The 22,070-nt window shown below is 35.8% G+C and overlaps 1 protein-coding gene across 1 annotated transcript; it reads right to left on the minus strand.

Annotated features, from left to right (window-relative positions):
* Positions 1-2,735: 2,735 nt before the first annotated feature.
* Positions 2,736-13,366, minus strand: LOC122607638 (ran-binding protein M homolog). The gene is made up of 10 exons (XM_043780656.1): positions 12,840-13,366; positions 9,803-9,949; positions 9,626-9,712; positions 9,435-9,480; positions 8,002-8,078; positions 7,199-7,355; positions 5,306-5,374; positions 4,712-4,771; positions 4,332-4,418; positions 2,736-3,162 (listed from the first exon to the last, which is right to left on the minus strand). Exons 1-10 carry the CDS (start codon positions 13,268-13,270, stop codon positions 2,890-2,892), a joined length of 1,434 nt encoding a protein of 477 aa, XP_043636591.1. The 5' UTR covers positions 13,271-13,366; the 3' UTR covers positions 2,736-2,889.
* Between the last annotated feature and the right edge of the window lie 8,704 nt (positions 13,367-22,070).

The raw sequence follows: 22,070 nt of genomic DNA on the forward strand, positions 1-22,070 counted from the left end.
ACTAGTAAAAATTGAAAGTTTAATTAAAAAAACTCATCCCAGGTTATAATTCCTTTTTTACCCCTTGTTCTTACCATTCTTATTTTAAACTCGTTCTCACTGGAAAGTTACCCTATATATATATATATATAGGTAGAGATCCTGAAAGAAGGTGTCTTAAGGAGTGAAGGGAGAGAAGGTCCTATAAGCCAATTAGAATGCGACATGTGTCAAAATGAAAAAAAAATTTGCGGTAGCATTTTGGTAAATAAATCAAACTTCTTTGAAGCTTCGTCAGCCTGGGTTCTGGGTCAGCTTGGTAGGTCAGCTTCAGCTTGGTTTGGTCAGCTTGGGTTCTAGGTTAGCTTGGTTGGTCAGCTTGGTCTGGGTCAGCTTGGGTTCTAATCAGCTTTGTTGGTCAGCATGATCAGTTTAGTCAGCTTGGGGTCAGGTTGGGTCAGGTTCGGTTAGATTGGGGTTGGGTCAAGTTCGGTTAGATTGGGGTTGGGTCAGCTTGGGGTCTGAGTCAGGTTGGGTCAGCTTGGTTAGCTTGGGTTGGGTCAGCTTGACACAATCTACACAAATGTAGATTATGGGTTTTGGGTCAGCTTGGGGTCAGGTTGGGTCAGCTTGGGATCTGGTTCAGGTTGGGTTGGGTTAGCTTGACACAATCTACACAAATGTAGATTATGGGTTTTGGTCAGCTTGGGGTCAGGTTGGGTCAGCTTGGGGTTGGGTTGGGTCAGCTTAGGGTCTGGTTCAGGTTGGGTCAGCTTGGTTAGCTTGGGCTGGGTCAGCTTGACACAATCCACACAAATGTAGATTATGGGTTTTAGGTCAACTTGGGGTCGGGTTGGGTCAGCTTGGGGTCTAGTTCAGGTTGGGTTGGGTCAGCTTGACACAATCTACACAAATGTAGATTATGGGTTTTGGTCAGCTTGGGGTCAGGTTGGGTCAGCTTGGGGTTGGGTTGGGTCAGCTTGGGGTCTGGGTCAAGTTGGGTCAGCTTCGTTAGCTTGGGTTGGGTCAGCTTGACACAAAACTACACATAATCTACACAAATGTAGATCCCAAGCTTACCCAGATTCCAGGCTGACTAAGCTGACCCATAACCCAGGTTGACCAAGCTGACCCAACCAAGCTGACAGACCAAGCTGATCATAACCGAAGGTGACCCAGACCCAAGCTGGCCTGACAAAAGTTTGATTTATTTACAAAAATGCCACCGCGTTTTTTTTAAATCCACATGTCACGTTCTGATTGGTTCATAAGACCTTCTCTCCCTTCTCTCCTTAAGACACCTTCTTATTTGATATCTCTCCTATATATATATTATTTGGATGTGCTCGTGTGAACTATCTTAAGAAATATATATACTATTAAGCTTGAATTATGTTACCTTTGAAATTGTACAACCGGTTCGTCTTTAAAATTTTTAAATTTGCTATCACCAACATGTTGGTAAATTATATCATTGCCGAAACATTTGAGATTATCTTTCTTGATCAACAAGTTTGCATTGCAAATTTTTATAAATAATATATAAATTTATTATCAATAGATTGAATTAAATTATATACAATTGTGAGTCGGTCTTGCAACAAGCACGAGTATTAGTGTTAGTTTTCTTATAAAACTCTCACACCACATGTGACGTTTTTATTGTGGCTTATTTATTTTATAATAATAATAATAAAAGTTCCATAAGAACCAAAACCACAATATGTATATGCAGCAAGTATACGAGTATATTAAAATTTTAGCTTTGATTGCATGTTCGGGAGTCGTAGGTCCTCAACATTCCTATACTTTAGAAATAGAAACAGCATAGTTTGTCGTCTTTTAAAAAAAAAAAAAATTTGGTGATAAAACGAAATTTATGAGAACATACTATTATCTTTTTTTTTAAACATAAGTTGTCTAAACATAAGTTGTCTTAACTAAACAGCCAAAAAGACTTGAACAATATAAATAGCCAACGCAATAAAATTCGTATGAAGAAAACACTTTCTGATGTCAAATTCCAAAAACCAGCGAGAGGTTCCCCACTCTTCTTTGATCCGTCTTAGGGCCGAGTGGCAACAGCCTCGAACCAAGCGGAAGTGTGATGTGTCTGGAAAGTCGGAGAAGAGTAGGTCCTATTTCTATTTTTTGATCAATTCGATTGGAGTCTCCGAAGTCCTTGATTGATGGTCCACTTAGCATTAATGCTAATTAGCAGCCGCTTTTTTTGTAAGGCGACATACTTTCCACGGATTCCACGGTAGCAGTAGTTCTAGCTCTACATTAGGAGGAGGGGGCACTATCTAAAACAAGAGAATGGGACACTAAAGTGTGCTAGAAAATATGATGATGCACCCTTGAAGAGAAAAATATGACATCCGAATATACAGGTGTGTACTCTAAGTTTAACACAATAAAAATGAGCATAATCTTAATTAAGCTTTTGGAACAGAAGTATCAGACCTAAGCTAGCTCAATATTCAATATCATGAGCCACAATCCATCCATCAAACATTTAAAAGACGTTATTTTGTGGTTGTTTTTACCTAGTGATCCCCGTTGGGTTACTTTCCCATCTCCTTGCAAGAAATGTTAACCTAGTTTCACAGCAATTGGTTACGTTTTACTCCATCAATGTGTTTGTAATAAGAGTAATGTAAAAAATCAAGCAGCTCAAAAAAGGCACTATAAATTATAAAACAAAGCTACTTGTTACCTTCATTATGCCTTGGTTCATCATGCACATATGAGTGTATCTAGTAACGACTACATTGTTTAAACAAGTAAAAAACCATCAGAAAATGTACATGTTATTAGTTTTACAACGGAAATACTTCAGGCAAAAAAAATGTCAAAGAGGAGATATCAACAGTGGGCGAGAATCAAAGAATTTGTTGTCCAGAAAAACTAGGGGTTCTTAGCTAGGAGTACTCTTCTCAGATGGAAAGCTTCGCCTTGATTTCCATTGAGTAACCTTTTCTCTAAATAACATGCAGTTAACTGCCTCAACAGTCTCTCCAGATAAGAATGCAAGCAGCTTCTTTTATCTTTCAGGATTGGATTTGTTGATAAGATCATGGCATTTACTGCATCTGCCACATTCTCTCTTTGTGAATCTTCTAGTAGATATCCCGTTGGGGATTTTATTGGCTCTTCATATGCCAACAAAGCAGCACAATCCTACACATGACATCATTTCTTGAAAACAGTACCAATCTCGTGTTCATTACATGGTGGCTAATAGGTGGGTAAATTGGGCAACTTGGGTTCAGGTCAAAAAACAACAAGTCAGGCCGGGATGGATTGTTTATTACAGCAATATTATATATATATATATATATATTGTGTTGACAAGAAAGTATTCCAGTAATAAGAGAAACTTATAAAATAAAATAATCTTAGGATGTTTTTATGCATTAAAAAATACACAGTTGAGCAACTATTAATCTGTTAGACCCATTTATACCCTTTTGTTAGACCCATTTATACCCTTTTGTTATATGCTACTAAAGCCTGTTTGGACCGCTGGAGCAAAAAGCAAAAAAAAAAAAGAATCTTGTGGCCACCCAACAAAATTGGCAGGTCCATTAATAGATTAGTTAAAATTGCTGCCACGGCTGTTAACAACATGGAGGGTGGGCGGTCAAGTGATTGGTCAGATGATTGTGACGAGTTGAAATGGGTTGGAGTGACCTACCAACAATCTTGTGTACTTTTTAGTTTTATGTACTGCTGATATACTTAATATGAACTGCGAAAACAATTCAAATATTTTCGATTTTTCGCTGCTAAGACCGCCCATATATTGATGATAGAAGCTAGCATTAGTGGCCACCCAACATTTTTTCACATTTTCCATTTTTTGGTAATTAACGAAAACAGATACAATTAGGTGGCCTGTAAAGCAGTTTTCAACGTATAACAGGAGGCCTTAATAAAAGGGTTTTTTTATATTTTTTTTATGTTTAGAACAGCAAGGGCCGGGCCACGGATATCCGGACTGGTTAACGTGGACTTAAGACCCGTTTCCCTCCCCCCTCCCCGCCCCACCCGGTAAATGCTCCACGAAGGCCCAGGAAACCTAAAGCCTGTAAATCTCACGCCGGAGAGTATCGAACCTGAGACCTCACGGACAAACGTCCTATAATTGGGTTTTAGCTGGGTAAAATTGGTTGACTTTTAACTGTTCAACTGAATTAATCTACTGTCATATAATTGGGTTGAAATTGCTAACTCCAGATCCTAGACCCATGTAAACGTAGTAAAAGTAAATTTACATACAAACTAAGAAAACATAAAATGGCTAGATAGATTGTTTATGAAGCTGAGGATTTAAGTTCGGTAATTACCATAAGAAAATCTTCATACTCTTTCACCTTATAAAACTTTTCAAAACCAGTCCTCCCATAATCCAAAGCTTCCCCCAGGCTTCCAACCTGCAAAAGATAAAAGATCCACAGAAAGGTACTTTTACTTATTCATATCCAATTCAGCTTTCGAGCATTGCAAACCAGCCTTCAGAATTTTATAGACTATTAATCTTAAGGCATAGAGAAGCCATATGAAGAAAGAACCAGGCTTCACACACAATAAGAAAGAAAAATCATATATACTGATGGTCACTCGCATGCAATAACCATATGATAATAAAAAAAACCTGCCGAAAAGTTCACCCTAATCCTTATAGTTAAGCCATAGACACAAAAAATGAAAAGGAAAAAATCATTACCCGAACCAGTTCAATAAACTTCTGACAATGAAGCATAAGACAAATAGCTGATGTATCTTCCTGCAGGGAGAAATTATTTTCATGAGAATCAATATCATACAAAAATCAAAGAAAAGTAAAGTATTAGCATATCTAACTTGTAGCATTTTGAATGAAATGAACAAGAGAACTGAATGTCATATCAAAAACCTATGAACTTAAAACTTGCAGTCATAAAAACAACGTACTACTTTGAAGCATACAATTCAAACTAAAATATAGATATGAAATCCGTTACTAACTGATCACCAAGATTTGAAAGTTAATGTAATAATCAATACTTCCTTGAAAGCTGAGATATTAATATTACACCCTTGTGTTTGTAAAACTGGTAACTGAAAAAGTAAGCTCTAAAAGAGTACACTCTGATAAATAGAATTGTAATGGAAAGGTCAAAAGGCTGTTCAGTTTTGTACTGCAGAAAGACTGAGTAGGCAGATGCATCCATTCATTTGGGGGGAGAGAAGAGAAAGGAGGAAGAGAGATAGGAGGGCCGGGGAGTAACAACGATAAAAGAAAATATAAAAGCATTATCAAATGTATTAGACTCATCACCTGGATAGTTGATGGATACCACTCACGTAGCTTACCCAATGCGTCATCAATTTGACCATCCCTTATTAACTTCAAACAAAAAGGAACAAAAAAGTGCAAGTGAGTCCAATTCCACGAACACCGTAATAAAGGAAAATATGTTAGTGCAGATAATACATGTACTTTAACAAGTTCAGGCTGGAAAAAGAGCCAAAGAGGTTCATCTAAATACAGGTTGATCTGCGAACACTCTTTGTCCAATTTTTGAATTCTATATAATAAATGATGTCATAACGACTGCAGAAAATGAAGAATCTAGATCTATGAATACAAAAACATATAAGTAATAGTATGCATTAAAAAAAGAGATTTTGGGCAACTTTCAACCCCTCTGATCTATTTGACCCGTTTAAGATTGAACAGAACCAAATACGGCCCATTCGTAAGCGAAGGGGCCAAAATCATGACCTATGCATATTATAAATTACAGAACTTCAAAATACCCGGGTTACTCTAAAAAAAAGCAGAATAAGGTGTCAAACACAAGCAATTGACTTGATTAGATTGAAAGAGATAGTTATGAAAAATATATAACTATAATTGTGCCTCTAACCACATATTAAGTAAATAACTTTATTCTTCTTTTAATACCACTTCAAAAGTTATTTAAAACATAGAGTTCGCAACCATTACAAAGAAAAACATGAACCATAGAAATGTTAAGGTTCATATTTAACTTGCCATAGTTGTTAATTTGTGGCTCCAAATCAAATTTCAGGCTCTCGATTGGACCCGTAAGGGTCATGACATACATATGTACATAGAGACACATAAGATACATCTACATCCAAATACAACTAATAAGTTTGAGCTTATTCATATATATATATATATATATATGGGGGGAAGTGAAGGTGGGGTTGTCCCACACCCAACTTAGGTGTGACAACCCCACACTCACTTTTCCCATATATATATATATATATATATATGGGGAAAATGAGTATGGGGTTGTTCCCCATCTAAACTTAGATGGGAGACAACCCCATTCCATACTCACTTCCCCCATATATATATATATATATATATATAATGTAGGAAAAAGAAATCTAAAACAAAAATTAACAAAAAAATAGAGTATTCTCGTTTCAAATCCATCCAAACTCTCTTTCACATTTCTCGAGAAAAGAAACAAAATCTTGTCTTTCCAATATCCAAGAAAAATCAACACCCTCTGCTTCAAAATAAAATTACTCTCTACTTGTACTCTCCCTAGTCTCCCTTACAAAAAATAATGACGGCAAATTATGGTGTAGGTGTATGACCGGCAACGAGGCAGTAGATGTGAACAGCTATTACGTGTTAAGGGTGTGCGACTAACTATGGTACTCTTTTTACCAAACTAATTCGAGTTCCGAGTCAACCTGACTCAGAATGAGTCAGTCAGTGAGTCGTGAGTCAGGGTCCATGAGTTACTGACTTAGACTTAAACGTCAGCATTTTTTATATGTAAACCGACTCGAGTCTTATGAAGTTGTCAAGCATGAACCTAACCCAACATTTATATTGTTAAAGATAACTAGATAAACCTTTATTTTGAAAGAGAGAGAAGAGATGAAGATTTTTTGTGAGTTCTCACATAAAGTAAATGGAAGTAAACGGGATCTAAGTAAGACCCCACTGTCCCCACAAGTAAATCTTCCTCGCCCCATAATTAGATAAACCTTTACTTTGAAAGAGATGGAAGAGATGAAGATTTTTTGTGAGTTCTCAGATCAAGTAAATGGAAGTAAACGGGATCTAACTAAGACCCCACAAGTAAATCTTCCTCACTCCTTAAAGACCATAGAAGACAAAATGAGAATGCTATTATGAATTATATAGACTTGTTTCTTCTATGTAATGACATCATACCTGTCGAAGAATTTTTCTATGGTTCAATGCATACATGTTATGCTCGTTGAGACCATTATTCTGATAAGTAATAGGTGGAACTGATGCTTTGGTAGCCTCATCAAAGACTGTCAGAGTTTCCTCGTAACCATAATGCTGCAGGTAGGAACTAACAATTCTGATACAAACAAAATAGTTTAAATCATATTAGTAGCTTCATCAATTACAGTCAGAGTTTCCTCTTTAATCTAAATGCTGTAAGTACGAAAAATTTTAACACAAATATACAGTTTAAATCATTTTAGCAGTGGATTATTAACTAGCTTACATAAATGCCCAGTATAGATATACATAATAAAAATTCCAAGCACATACAGCATGAAAATAACAAATGTTGTAGAATAATCAAACCAGCAAATGTGTGAAAGAATCAATTTCTAAGCCATTACATATACATGTGCAAATGCAAAACACTTGATTCTTAGAAACATAATGCAAAAGGTTTGGTGAGGAACTTCTTGAACTTCCAAAGAATCAAAGTATAAGCAGTCAATAAATTCCTTCACCTCTATATAAACTCAAAATCAAAATTTGAGGATATATAAGAAAAGGCAGAACTTCAGAATCAGATCCTTCTGAGAATCTAATATAACTTGATATAAAAAGTAATTTCCATGGCAAGCAAATCCGCATTTAATTTGCAGAATGAGGGCAAAAGTTCTGGTGAGGTTTGGTGCTTTGGCATAGCAGACGAGTTCCAATTCTAATAAATTATGTTCACCAATCTTAATTCAGTAGAAGTAAAATGTAGTAAGAATACACACCCGTAACTAGCAGTCTGAGATATAGGTATTTTGTCAATATGAGTAAGTTGATTTGCCCTTTGTGTTGCTTCATACGCCTGTTCACCAATTTAAACACAGAATGATGTTGAATACCAATACAATGCAGCATTAAAGAAACTATCTACCAAGCAATGAAAGAATAAAAAAGCCATGCATGCAAAGCTATCAGTTATCACGCTTGGTATTACTGATTACTTATCACAGTTGGCTCATGTTTAATAAAAAATGCAAGATCTACCATTCACGGATTAAAAGTTCTAAATGATTTGCAGAATGATCACGTATGTTGTTACATTACAAGTTAACAACGCTCAAGGGCATGGCAAGACAGCCCCTTTGGCCCATCATATTTATATATGTATATATTATATTGGTTCAAAGAGGTGGATGACAGGTGTTGTTGGATAGACATACACTTACCCATTTTATCTATATATATACCCTTACAAGGGTGGATACAAAGAGGCAGGAGAGGCTGACTACAAAAAGCATCACTCTCTCATCAAAGAACAAGATGGAAAAATTACATACACTTTCCTTATATCATATCTCAAATACAATAGACATATCTATTGAGATAGTTACACATTCATTCAACTCATTCTCAATCAATCATTCATCAAAAACATTCATATTTCACATCCTCCAAAGATCGAGACATCTCTTTGGGAAAATCATCAATCACCTTAGGTTCGTTAAGAACTTAGTAGGTTTGCACTCTAAAGTTGAGGAGATCTTGATGATTTTCGTGGTTAAATCCATTCATGATTGAGCTTAACAATCCATGCTCAAACACAGAACTTAAAAATAATGCAAAAAGATTTGAAGACTACCAAGTAATATGATACAACTAACATATACATAAAGCAAGGCATTAGTTCTAGTTGCTAGATGTTGAACAATCTCATTACACCATGATCTAATAATAGAGCTAACTAATACATAATACAATGATAGGCATATAAGTACCAGATATCTCACCATGATCTAATAATAGAGCTAACTAATACATAATACTATGATAGACATAAAAGTACCAAAAAACTAGAAGTTTTGAAAATCTAGAGGTGTTTAAAACTAATGCTATAAAAGGAAATATAGAAACCAACACTTCCAAGCAACAACGAAAAAAGAAGTGTTTAACAAAACACACTCATGCATAACAACTTGAAATAACTTTCAACCTAACATGCTCATCATTAAATGACTAGAAGTTACAACAAGGTGGTGTTCAAAAGCCAAGTCAAGAAAGAGAGGAAGCCTTCTTTTTCGTTTTAACAAAGAAACTGCTAGAGGGCTAGAGGCACATGTCAATTCAGGTTACAACTTACAACAAAAGTCAAAGAAACCATCTGTGCTACACACATAAGCAAAACATTAAAAGCTAAAAGATATTAAATATCATGTGTTACCTTGATGTCAAATATAAAAGGATCTTTCCCAAAGTTAACCGTCACCCTGCAATGCAACAGCATATAGAAGAAAATCAGTGATTCTGAAGATATGACAAACGGTTTAAAAAATTCACAAAAAAGCTACAGTAACAGCCAATGATCAAAGAAATGCATCAACACGTTAAATCTCTAGAAGAAGCAAAACTTACTCCTCATTTTGACTGTGAACAGCAATTGTAGGATATACGCGACCTTTTACATCTTTCCTTACTGTTCCCACTACATGACCATTTTTTCTGCCATCGACAACATAAAAAAACTCCTGTGAACTTTATGAAAGAAAGGCTACATGAGTAACATGTATAGTCGTATAGAAAGAATCTTACGTGAAAAAGAACTCTTGTGAAGCATAGTTAATACCACCACCCACTGTATCACCAGTAGAATAAGTCGGGCCAAATGCCTCTCCTTTGCCTTGTCCACGATAAAGATATCCATCGTCCCCATGATACCCAAAACTGTTTGCTTCCCATCTGTCACAAAATACCCGGTTGAAAAATATTTCGTGAATATATAACCTAAAAGACAAAAAACTAATATGCCACAGATTTATCTGCGCATAAGAATAATGTTTTTCTTTTCTTTGTCTATATTGAATTAACAAATATAACTAATGTTGTTACTGACATAAATCCAAACGGAAGAAAAAAGTCAGGCAAAGTATATACTTTACTTGATACAAAGTTACAAACAAATGCTTCATCAGGATGTTTCTTAATTTAACATAACACATAACACCAAAAGCAAGTAAGGAAGGCATCCACAATAATTCTAACATAGAGAGCAAATAGTAATTAAACACACTAACAGATAATGGATCTACATTATTAATAAGTCAGAATCCATTAATGCGCGGCGCTTTTGCGGTTTCTAAGAGAGTGATAAAGGAATCTCGTGGGTTCAATGGAGTGAACTTCTATGTTCCAAGCATATGGGTGGTCTTGATGTTGGTACTGTAGAATCTTCGGCTTCTTGGAAAATAGAAGTGGAGAATCCTCAATGTAGACAATGCGCTTTGGTGCAAAGTGATGAAAAAGATGTATAGCAATGACGGTGGTTTCAGGCTCGGCGTTGTTTCTAGCTTTATAGTATCATTACAGTGTCTAAGTTGAATGACCAACATGGCATCCCATTTAGCTATTCTTTTTCCAAGCGGGTGTCTAATGGCAACAATGCTTTGTTTTGGGAGGATGTTTTGTGCAACTGTGCAAGTAAGGTTGCCAGCTTACAGATCACGTCCCTCTCCTCCATGCTCAAAAGTCTAACAAAGCTTGCAAACTTAGTGAGAGACTACAGTTTATGGAGGAATCTTGGGTGGGAACCTGCAACTGGAGATCTCCTCCTAGCACCTTTAGGGTAGTTTACTATCCTACTTAATTTTTTCCGTGATTTCCATTTTGCTACAAGTCGTCAAGATAATCGGAGCTAGAACTTGCACGGTTGCACCTACGGGCTGTTTCTCAGGAAAGTACCTTTCAAATCTTACTTGGGAAAAACTACTGGCTGACTCAACTTCTACCCCACACCACTTGTGAAACAATTGGATACCAAAGATAGTTTACATTTGTAATTGGATTGCCTCAATAAACAGACTTCCAACAACACAAGATCTACTTTCTAGAAATGTTTATATCAATCAATCTTGCGTTTTCTAAGTCATTTCTGATGAATCTATTGAGCAATGTCTCATCAGCTGCTTGATCATAAAACCTGTTTGGTTAAAATTGAATATTTGGTGGGGATTAAGGATCTGTGACCTAGTAGCAAGTTGCTCCATTTAAGATCTATCTTTGGGACTAGTTGGAAATTCAAGTAACTTGGTTGTGGACAAAGCTCTGCATGAGGCACATGAGGGTTGCTTTATTCTCTTTGGAAGCCAAAAACAGAATTCTCTTCTCCCCATCAGATTCAACGCAATCAATAAGAACAGTGGACATTTTTCCTAGTGTCAAAAGATTCTCTTGGCTTTGGATCAACAGCAGGTGCGGAATATAACAATTTAACAGGCGGATATGCTATACTAACCCTCATGAGGCGACTTTTGACGTTTAAAATCATGCTAGTAAGCTAGTTTTCGAATCATATCCAATACAAGTTATTAGATCACACTTCAGTTACTTTTTTTTTTTTCTAATTACTTTCAAGAACGACAATCTTTTATGTCAATAGAATTTGGTCTTCAAAAAAAAAAAAAAAATTTTACAATGAATAATACCTACACTAGCTCATCTGTTGCTTGGAGAAAGAGCAAGTTCACAATTACTCTTGCGTGAAAAAAAGAAACAAAAAGAGTTCGCATACATTGGGGATTATTCGCATACATTGGGGATTATAGGACAATTCAAACAAGCACTACGTGCATTGGACTTCATAAAAGTAAGTTCATGAGTCCAGATGTGTGTGGACAGACATACACACGCTTAAATAGAGAAACTACTAAAAATATGATATCAATAACATCGTTAAATAGCTACTGAATGAATTTCATGTAGCCACCTGGTTTTCAAAGTTGGATCATAGACAACAGATTGTGGTGTATGCTGGTTCAGCACTTCAGCTCCAATTGTAGCCCCTCATGAAAAAAATTCCAAAAGTTGGCTAAACAAAGTTCATACTAAAGGTCCATTGAAGTCTAATTTACTAGCCTATGGTCCCTCCTCACCCAATTCAGCCACTATATATAAACATTACAATTAATATAAGAAAATAATTTGTTCGTCATGAAAGAGTTATGATTATAATACAACTTAAAACGAACTTATGTTTTTTCCATCTACACTATCTCATAAAAACCTGTCTCAAAATCGGATATCCTAGTAAGGCTCACCACTACTTGAATATAAATTTGAAATCTAGATAAAGATTGCAACCATCTCTAAGGTGGCCTAGTGGTAAGGCTTCGAACATAGTACTGGAATATTGGTCAGGCCAGCGAAGAGTCTAAAAACAGCCATGGTAATATCAATTCGGTTATATACATTAAAGTGAAAGGCTCAACTTTTCCCGGATAACCTGAAAAGGGTCCCTTAATGTGTTGTTTACAATAAAGATTACCAAAACGCCAAAAGTGATTCATGCTTAGCAGTATCTTGAATAAAGATCTTCTTTAAAATCTACCGGTCCATCTAGTTTGCTATACCATTTATTAGGGTTTAGCCCATTCAAGAACATGTAATAAACTATTGCAGACCTATTCTTACCACCGAAAATTAAGAATAATTCATTAAGGTAAAGATTTAATCAACTTGTCGGTTAGTAAAGCACACAGTCATCTATCTTAATTCCAAGATTCACAACATCTTAAGCCCTATCTAATCATCAAAAATGTAAGATATACGAAGCAAGGATAACCGAAAAACATACCCAGGCTGTCTGCGTAAATTGAAACCGTGTGTAGTAAAACCAATGGCAACCTGGCCTTTAGCACCAGCATTGTTAACATGTAACTCGAAATAATAAACAAGACGTTTAATGGGTGCAGGGTAATTAGCTTGAACAACACCAACATCATGTCCATGTAAATTCACACTCGGATACTTAACGGTTAGTTTATCGGGTAATACAATCGAAAACCCACCCGAACTGTTTACAGTATCAAGTTCAGTAGGAACACTCTCATCATCATCATCATCAAATTCCATATCATCATCATCAACATTTTGTGGGGGGTTTTGATGATTAAAATCTTGTAATTTTAAAGATGCCTTCTTGGAATTTAATCTCCATAATTCCAAGAAATACAAACCCACTACATCTTGTTGTTGTTGTTCAGAATCATTGTTTTCCATTTTCATTCACGATTATTGAAAACCCTATCTAACGAATCAATCAATGAAACCCTAATAATAGATACAAGATGTATATGTATATGCACTTGAAGAAACGGATCAAGAAACAAGAAGGGGGGGGGGGGGGGGGGGGGGGGGGGGTTGGTTTGCTTTTACATCAATCAATCTATCTAAAGAATAATCTGTATTGTTCGTTACTCATATCCTAACAGATATGTATATGTACCAGCATATGTTCTGATTGGGTGCGGGGCACGGTTATATGTAGATCTCTTTTTGTTACTTGTCCTCGCTTTGCTACATCTAACATTCGAAATTATCTATTCGTCCTTTATGATAATTATTTACCCCTAAAAATAAAAAAGAGTTAGAAAATAGTTAGATAAAAAATTACTAGATTGCCCTTAATAAACAATCTTTATGGAAAAGGTTATTAAATATTACAAAAATTACCCTTAATGAATTAATTTATACTTTAAACCTTTATCTTCTAAAATATCACTATCATCATTGTATCAACTTACACGGTTAGATCACTCGACACCAATTGTCGATGTCATCGATCACCACCCATCACCAACACCACTAAACCACTGTCGCCGTCACCGCCGCCGCATTGCGCGGGTACAATGCTAGTATATATTTATGGTTCCCATAGATAAAATAATAAATTGCTTGTTAATCTCAACCTTTTGAAATAAACTAAAATCTAATTTCACCCTAGAAAATAAAATGCTAGTCTTGACAAGTTAGAATTAATTGCTACAACCAAATCATATCGTTTTCATCTATCACGAATATGATTATTATTTAACATCTATATAATTGATTTAAGTTTTAAATTTTGTTTAAACTTATTTATAATTGAAGAATTTTTATATGAAGTGACTCAATATATATAATTGTCAATCAAATAACTAATTATTTGCTACCATTTTTGTTAAAACTATTTTGAAGTCACTTTTTATTTATATATTCTTAAATGATATATATTTTACATTTGTTTGGAAAAAATTTAAGCTACAAACATAACATATATTTATACTTTTTTTAGTATCATTACACAAAGAAAAAAAAATTACTACTTTTATATATTAGCATTGTACCCGCACAATGCGGCGGCGGTGACGGCGACGGTGGTTTAGTGGTGTCGGTGATGGGTGGTGATCGATGACATCGACAATTGGTGTCGAGTGGTCTAACCGTGTAAGTTGATATAATGGTGATAGTTATATTTTAGAAGATAAGGGTTTAAAGTGTAAATTAATTCATTAAGGGTAATTTTGGTAATATCTAATAACCCTTTCTTTAAGGGTTGTTTATTAAGGGTAATTTAGTAATTTCCCATCTAAATATTTTCTAACTCTTTCCTAAAATAGGGGGTGAATAATCATTATAAAGGAGTAGTAGATGACTGTCAATGGACTTGGATTAATGGTTTCAATTTGGCAAGTAAATTTTTTTTTTAATCCAACCATACTTATTTTTATCATAACGTCAAGAAATCATTCAAATAAATAAGTGATGTATATTAAAATGGACAGAGCATACAAGTAATCTAATTATTACTCTTGATTATAAAGTTGACATGGAAATCTCAATCAAAGTCTGTCAACCCATCAACCCGAACTCAACCACCAACCCAAAAAAATCGGGTTGGCGAGTTAGATAGGTTGGTAGGTTGGCAGATTCACACATTAAATGGGTTTGTTGGTTGATCTCAGATCATATGGGTTGGTTGGTTGACGAGTTGGTTTTACGTCAAATGGGATTGTGTGTTGTCGGATCAAATGAGTTGATAAGTCGACATATTGAAAATTATATAAATATAAATATACTTGGGTTAAATATATTTGGGTTAGGGGGTTGATCTTCTAACCAAATATGTCAACCCGACCCAAACTCAAAAAGGTCAAGTTGGCGGATTACCGGGTCGAGATTTCACAACTCTAACCCAATATTCCGAGTCGGTTTCAAGTCAAATTTCGTGTAAAGTCGAGTATTGACATATTTAATACATATCAAACCGACTATATATATATATATTACATCTAAAAGTGTACATGATTTAAGACTTATTATGAACATTAGGTTCGATTTCATATTAATTTTTATTTTTGAATTAAAGGCTTTTAAGTTTACTTTATAATCCGGTCAACGACCGGGTATTAATCTAGTATATTTTTGGATGGCAAAATAAAATTTTCAAAATCAATTTCCAGAAAAAAAAAGTGTACGTTTAACCCCAAACAATAACAACTAGGTTATTACCCGCGAGAAACATATATAATTAAGGAAAATGTTTAACGCAACCCTAAGGGTTGTATTTAACGTGCATAAAAAATTTATATTTTTTCATATCAAAAGTTCACCCCCTGAATTTTATGGTAAATGTACAACTATTTAATGCACCTTAATTACAGCCCTAAGGGTTGCGTTTAGCAAAATTATTTAATTAATATTATGTTAAATTGTTATAATATCATAATTTGACAAATATTTAATCAGATAAGAATTAAACCACTAAAAAACATGAACTTACATTAGTGGTCGTTTAGATTCTGGTTAACAGTGACCCGACAGTTGAAAAATGGATACATCATATATTAAATTAAAGGTCTCGCTAAGTTTGCAAATGTTCATACAATTATTTTTTTGATATATAATCGTGACAATTTACTAAGACTCCATATTTGTTTTTTAGTTCTTTATTACGAAGAGCGGTATGACATCCATTCCGGTTTTCAAAACATTGATTTAATAAAAACTTTATATGATAAAAATCATATACAAAATCCTTATAACAAAATTTTATTCGTTATATGATAAAAATCCTATACAAAAATATAAATAAATAAAAACGTATTATATTAAAAAAAAATTTATTGTAAAAAAATTAAAAATTAATTTTAAAGATAAAAAACAATGTAAAATATAAAAATATTAGTTTCCATAATTATATCATTAAAAACATTAATTATTAATGTTTATAAACTTAAATAAGGAAATAATAGCAATACAAATTTATTAAAAATAAATTAAATTTAAAAAAGTTAAATAAGGTATATAACATCATCATTTGATCTAATGACTCTAATTAAAAGTTGAAATTCATCTAAGGGTTCATACTTCTCTAATTATAAATTAAGGTTTCTCTTTTATATATATTTAGAGTTTACCGAATAAGAATTTACCCCAAACATTCAGCTTTCTATTTTTTTTATTACTAGATTATCACTTGCATAATATGCGGAAACATATTTATTGTGAGTTCACCTACACAAGATGTACAACGAGAACAAGATATAAAATAGGGTAATAGTAAACACAAGTATATCAAGTAACCCGACTGGCAAGTGGTTCGAATCTAGATAACGACTAGTTAAGGACCACGATCCAGATATGGATATGAACAATAAAGAACAAGTGCTTGAAACTATATAAATACTAATTATATTCAAGTATTATGACAATGAGTCGAGATGTATTTTTCAATATATTTTATTTATTTCTATAAACAAAATACAAGAGTTGTTGCGGAACAAAGATAGTCACACTTGTGAAGATATCTAAACAACCCTAGAAATACAAATGATCTATGCGACAAGGAATTACTCGTAAGAATACTTAGAGTAATATCACACGTTGCAAATGCCAAAGTTCCAAGCATTTTTGCAAGTGTGAGAAGTCTTATATTTATAGGCAAACATGTCTTGATGACATGGCAATATGTCGTACAAATATGGTTGGATGCATTTATGGATTTGTGGGACAAACCCATAACATGTTTGTTTAAGGTAAAGTATGTAAGTTTCTTTGATGTGACTTAACATACTTTATTCCCAACCTTTTGCTAAAACTTTCCCAATCCCAGGTATAAGATAATTAACCGGGTAAAGGTAGTTAAAGCTGCAAAAAGACTTTCCTCGTAATCAGTGAAAAAGTGTTGTAAATACTTTTTCACTGAGCCTCTTCAGATTCAACTTCAGGTAAGATCTTCTCTGAGCTCTGCTTCTGAGATGATCTTCTTCTTCAGTCTTCAGTCTTTGACTTCAGTCTGAACGTCTTCAGTGTAGGTTGATTCTGAATCTGAAGTGAAGCTTCAGTGAGCTTTATTCTGAATGACTTCAGAATCCTGAGCAAGCTTTCTTCACTGAACCTCAACTATTTTGAACAAATCATACTTAGTCGATTTTCGACCTAACAAATTCCCCCTATTTGTTCTAAAATAGTTCATGTATTTTAGACTTCTATCTATGCAAGTTTGTAAGTCTAAAAATACAAGTTTTTGTTTAAGTTGTAAAAATATTTCTAAGGACATCTTATAGATCATGATGCCTTAAGAAAATTTTCTTGTTTGTTTTTCTAACTTAAACTATTTCCTAATAATATGATGTAACTTGTAACTATATAAAAGATACTGAGATGATTGTTCAGTTACAAGTACAGAAATAAAAATGGAAAATATTTACAAGTACAAATATTTACAAAAGAGATACAACTACTTCTTCGCAGGCCTTGAGCCAGAAGGTGCTTCAGTAGCCTTTCTCTTTGGAGAACTGATCTTCCCAAATAATCTTTCCTCCATCTCAACTTTGGCCTTCATTTTCTGTTGGATCTTCAGCATCCATGCGCCAGTTAGATGAGACTTTGGTTTTCCTTTCAGAACGGTGATCATCTCCTTGTGCTCAGAATACCCAAACTTATGCACTGAAACCTGCTCATATTCTTCTTCTGCTCTACCTTCTCTTTTCACAACCAGCTTGAACAATTTCAGACCATCTTCCTTCAGAATTTGCACGTCAAGGATCTTTGCAGGATGGCACCTGTGTTTCATATAATAATCATACTGATCCTTTTCATATTTATCCTTCACCTGAGCAACTTCTTTAGAAATAGGTATGAATGTAGAGAGGTCAGAATCTCGAGCATGTTTTCTTGTAGACCTTGGGCCAGTTAGTTTGGGCTTCTGAGGTGGCCTACAAATTTCCTTCTCAACCTTCAGAACACTGGCCATAATTTCTTTCTTCTTGATCTCCATCTCTTTCTTCCTATTTTTTACCAGATCTTCAATAGACAATTTGAAAGTGAGATGGTCCAGCTTTTGTTCTATGGGAGAATACTTCACCCCATATTCATACTCGGCCATTTCTTCCAATGCCTTTTGCACTCTTGCATCATCTTTGATCTTCTGATATCTTTCCTTAGTAAGACCAAGAGCTGCAGCATCTACTAAATCAATGGTACCCATTGCTAAGTGTTGGGCCCTTTCTCTTTCTTTAGTTTCTCTCCACATAATGAACTAATTGGAGACTTGTCTTTGAAGGGCTTCCAACTTTTTCTGATCAGCACCCAAATCTGGCAATGGATAACCATGCTCATCAACATTTTCTCCAACAACAAAACCAAAATCCTTAGTCCCCTTCTTCTTTGGTTCCTCAACCATCTGAGCTTTACCTTTGTCTTTCTTAGCTTGTTCAGATGGTTGGGGTACAGATTGTTTTTTCAGTTGTTCCCCCTCAGATTCAGATTGCCTCTTGGTCGCTTTAATTAATTCTTGAGAGCTGGCAAGCAGACGAATTGGCACATCACTTCCCCCTTTGAGAATCTCCGCAGGCATCTTAGCATATAATTCAATGGCCTTCTGCATGCCCTGTAGAGGTTCCCAATTCTGCTTGGTAATACTATCAGAAATGCCTTTAGACATGGTGGCAAACTGAGCTCTTAATCTGAAGGTAGAGTTCAGGTTCAGCTTCTCATGATCCAGGACTTCCTTCAGCAATCCCTTTTCTTCTTCAGATAATGCACCAGAGGGGGGGGGGGAGTAACAACTTCAGGCTCTTTCTTGAGCAAGGCCAGGATTTCATCCAGTTGCTTCGACTGGTTCTGAACTTGTTGAACAAGTGTTGACACATAATTTTTCATTTCATTAACAGCTTTGTCAACCTTGTCATTTGTTGCCTTGGAGACTTCAGAAACCATCGACCTGACCTTTTCTTCAGCCTTCTCTGCCACCGACACTGAAATCTGAGAAATAAGATCTTCAGAGAATATAGACTTCAGTGTCTCAGAAACCTTTCCACCAACAGAATCACCAAGGGACTTTTCATCAACACTTGGCTTCTTGACCAACTCACCAACTTCTTTCTCAACCGCCAAGAATGAATTTTGTATCATAAGAATCCAGGATTGCAGATTCGCAACAACTGAACTCTGCACATCCCTCTTGTTCAACTTGAAAGCTTCACCAATGGCCCTACTCAAACCATTACATGCCGATACTAATTCATGTAACTTCCCAACCACAAAGCTCTCATTAACTGCAACTCTTGTAAATTCAGTACCCATAGCAATCTGGGCACCTTTCAGATCGGCCAGAGACTTGGTGTTGGCAGCCAGAGATTTAGATAAGCCCTCAACCTGAATAAGTAGGTTTTGGACTTCTGTTTGTGACTTCTCTAGCTGAGCTTCCATGCTCAGAGGTGCAGCAGACGAAGTGGAAGCTGAAGCAACAAAGGGAGTTGTCTTGATGCCTGCCAGAGTTTTCTCTAATATCCTTTCTGACGGACCATCAGACTCGGTCTCAAAATCCAATTCCTTTCCTTGATCTTCTGGCAGATCATAAGTCCTCCTTGGTGGAACATCATGAATTTGAGGGTGAAGAAATTGAAGTGCTGGTTGAAAAACGACGGAGGTAACATATGCTGGTGTTGTGCCTTGTGGAAACAGAGGATGTTGATGTGAAATTGGTGGTGGTTAATAAGGTGGATCAAGATCGATAACATTTTGTTGTTGTTGTTGTTGGTGGTGGTGGTGGTGTTGTTGTTGTTCCAAAAGAGATGGTGACATGGGTTCGTCAACAAGGTTGAGGGTTGGCTCAGAATCCGATTGATTCTCCCTCAATAAGTCCTCATCAAACTCAAAATCTTCGAGGTTTCCCTCAGGAAGCTCATCGTCATCCCAGATATTTACAATCTGGTCAGATATGCTCTGGTCTTGATTCCCAGAATCCAAGCCAGCACCCAGTTCAGCAGCTGCTTCAGCAGTTGCATCGTCACTGGTCAAAGGTGGAACTACTTCAGTCGATACCATTTGTGCCTCAGTAACCCTTGTGCTAGATCCAAGAGTCTCTTCATTGGCCGCAGAAGTTGAAACCTCCATCTCTCTGGGTATCACCTGAGAAATATCAAAAGTTTGTGCATGCAAAGAGTGTAAGATTTGTGAAGTTACAGGGAGTGCATGTGCAGACTTAACTTCTAATGTGTGTTGGGCTGACACACTAATATCTTCACCATCTCCTCCTAAAGAAGTTTTGGAGATGGTTGCTTGCAAGTTTCCCATTTGACCTTCTTCTGAAACCTATTTTGAGGTCTCAGAAGGCTGAGCTTGGGTACTAATATCCTTGGGTTGTAAGGATGGCCTAAAAGGACGCAGTTTTAATAAACCCTTTGGAGATCCTGAGGAGTCTTTTGGGAGATCCTCAGGTTGGTCAGTGGAAGATGAAGGTGGCAGGGTAGAACTTGTTTTGAGTTTAAACAAGTGTAACATTTTGCCACTAGATCGACTGGTGGGTCTCACATTCTTTTATGACCCGCCCAGTGATCTTTCTGAGCCAGCCGGTCGTGCTGCGTCAGTTTTAACATTGTTACCAAGTACCTGAAGCATTGCAGGGGAAAGCTCAGGTTCGTCCTCAGACTCAGGAAGCTTGGAGAGGTCTTTACAAAATTCCGTCTAAGAGCTCTCCTGAAGGATGTCAGAGTATCCTTCTCCCAGAATGGCAAGAAAACATAAACTTAAAAATCTTGGGAAGGCAATATGAATGCTCCTCTTCCCCTTCAGCTTTGTCAACAACTGAGCAAAAAGCATCTCGACAAAATCTACCTTCATCCCATGCCATAGATAGTAACCCATCTCAACTTGGATCAAGGAAATCTGATCCAATCTACCATTATTTCCTCCAAGACACTCCACAATCTGTGTCCAGAAATATTTTCAACAACTCTTGAAGCCCGCAATAAAGATGTGGCCGGATGTCTTCAAGTTTCCACTATCATCAAGAATTTGGTTGTGGCCGGTGGCAAGCAAAACTTCTCTAAAATTAACCCCTTTTTGTCTTTTTGTATATGGGGTGTTGGGAGGCAAATAATTTAACCGGAGTGTCTCCCGGAAACCATCAAGTGTCAATACGCACTTCACCGTACCCTCTTTTAATGTGAATGCTATCGATTTATCATCCTTGGCGACTTCTGTCGTATACCAAAATTCCAACAAATATCGATGATATAACTGCTCTGGATCGGCGGTAAGAGCATATGAAATTGGGCATCTTTGGAGAAAAGTGTTTAGTCTGCCCATCAAACCATCAGATTTAACATTTAATGCGGCCTTATAGTTGTTCATATTGAATCGGATAGTTTTGGACTCAAAGTCCTTTGCCCATTGAGAACTGGGTTTTACCGCCGATTTGGGTGGAGAATATTCAAAGGCAATAAGGTTTTTGGGTTCTTTTACAGTGGATGATGTAGCCATTGAAATATAAGATAGAATGAAAGAAAGGAGATGAAAATGTGTTAAGGATAAATTAGGGTTTGAAGTTATGAAGGAAAATGAAATGAATGTTGAATGTTTGAGAGAATGAGAGAGATATGATTGGCAAGTAAATGAAAAACGAAATAAATGGTGGAATGATTTGGAAAAAGATATTTATATTTTCAAAGGAATACGAAAAGTTTTCCAAGGAAAATAAATAAAATGATTTTTGAAATTCAAACCCAATAAAATATAATGATATTTTATTGAAAGTAAT

Source organism: Erigeron canadensis, chromosome 7 (assembly GCF_010389155.1).
Source record: "Erigeron canadensis isolate Cc75 chromosome 7, C_canadensis_v1, whole genome shotgun sequence".
Lineage (NCBI taxonomy): Eukaryota > Viridiplantae > Streptophyta > Magnoliopsida > Asterales > Asteraceae > Erigeron > Erigeron canadensis.

Bases quoted from the DNA above. Each gene is read 5' to 3' on its own strand.
- LOC122607638 (XM_043780656.1), bottom strand. From the start codon at position 13,270: ATGAAAATGGAAAACAATGATTCTGAACAACAACAACAAGATGTAGTG. The intron at 9,481-9,625 runs GTAAGTTTTGCT...GTTGCATTGCAG, and splicing joins GTTCACAGTCAAAATGAGGA to GGTGACGGTTAACTTTGGGA. The intron at 4,772-5,305 runs GTGATGAGTCTA...TTCTCCCTGCAG, and splicing joins GGTATCCATCAACTATCCAG to GAAGATACATCAGCTATTTG.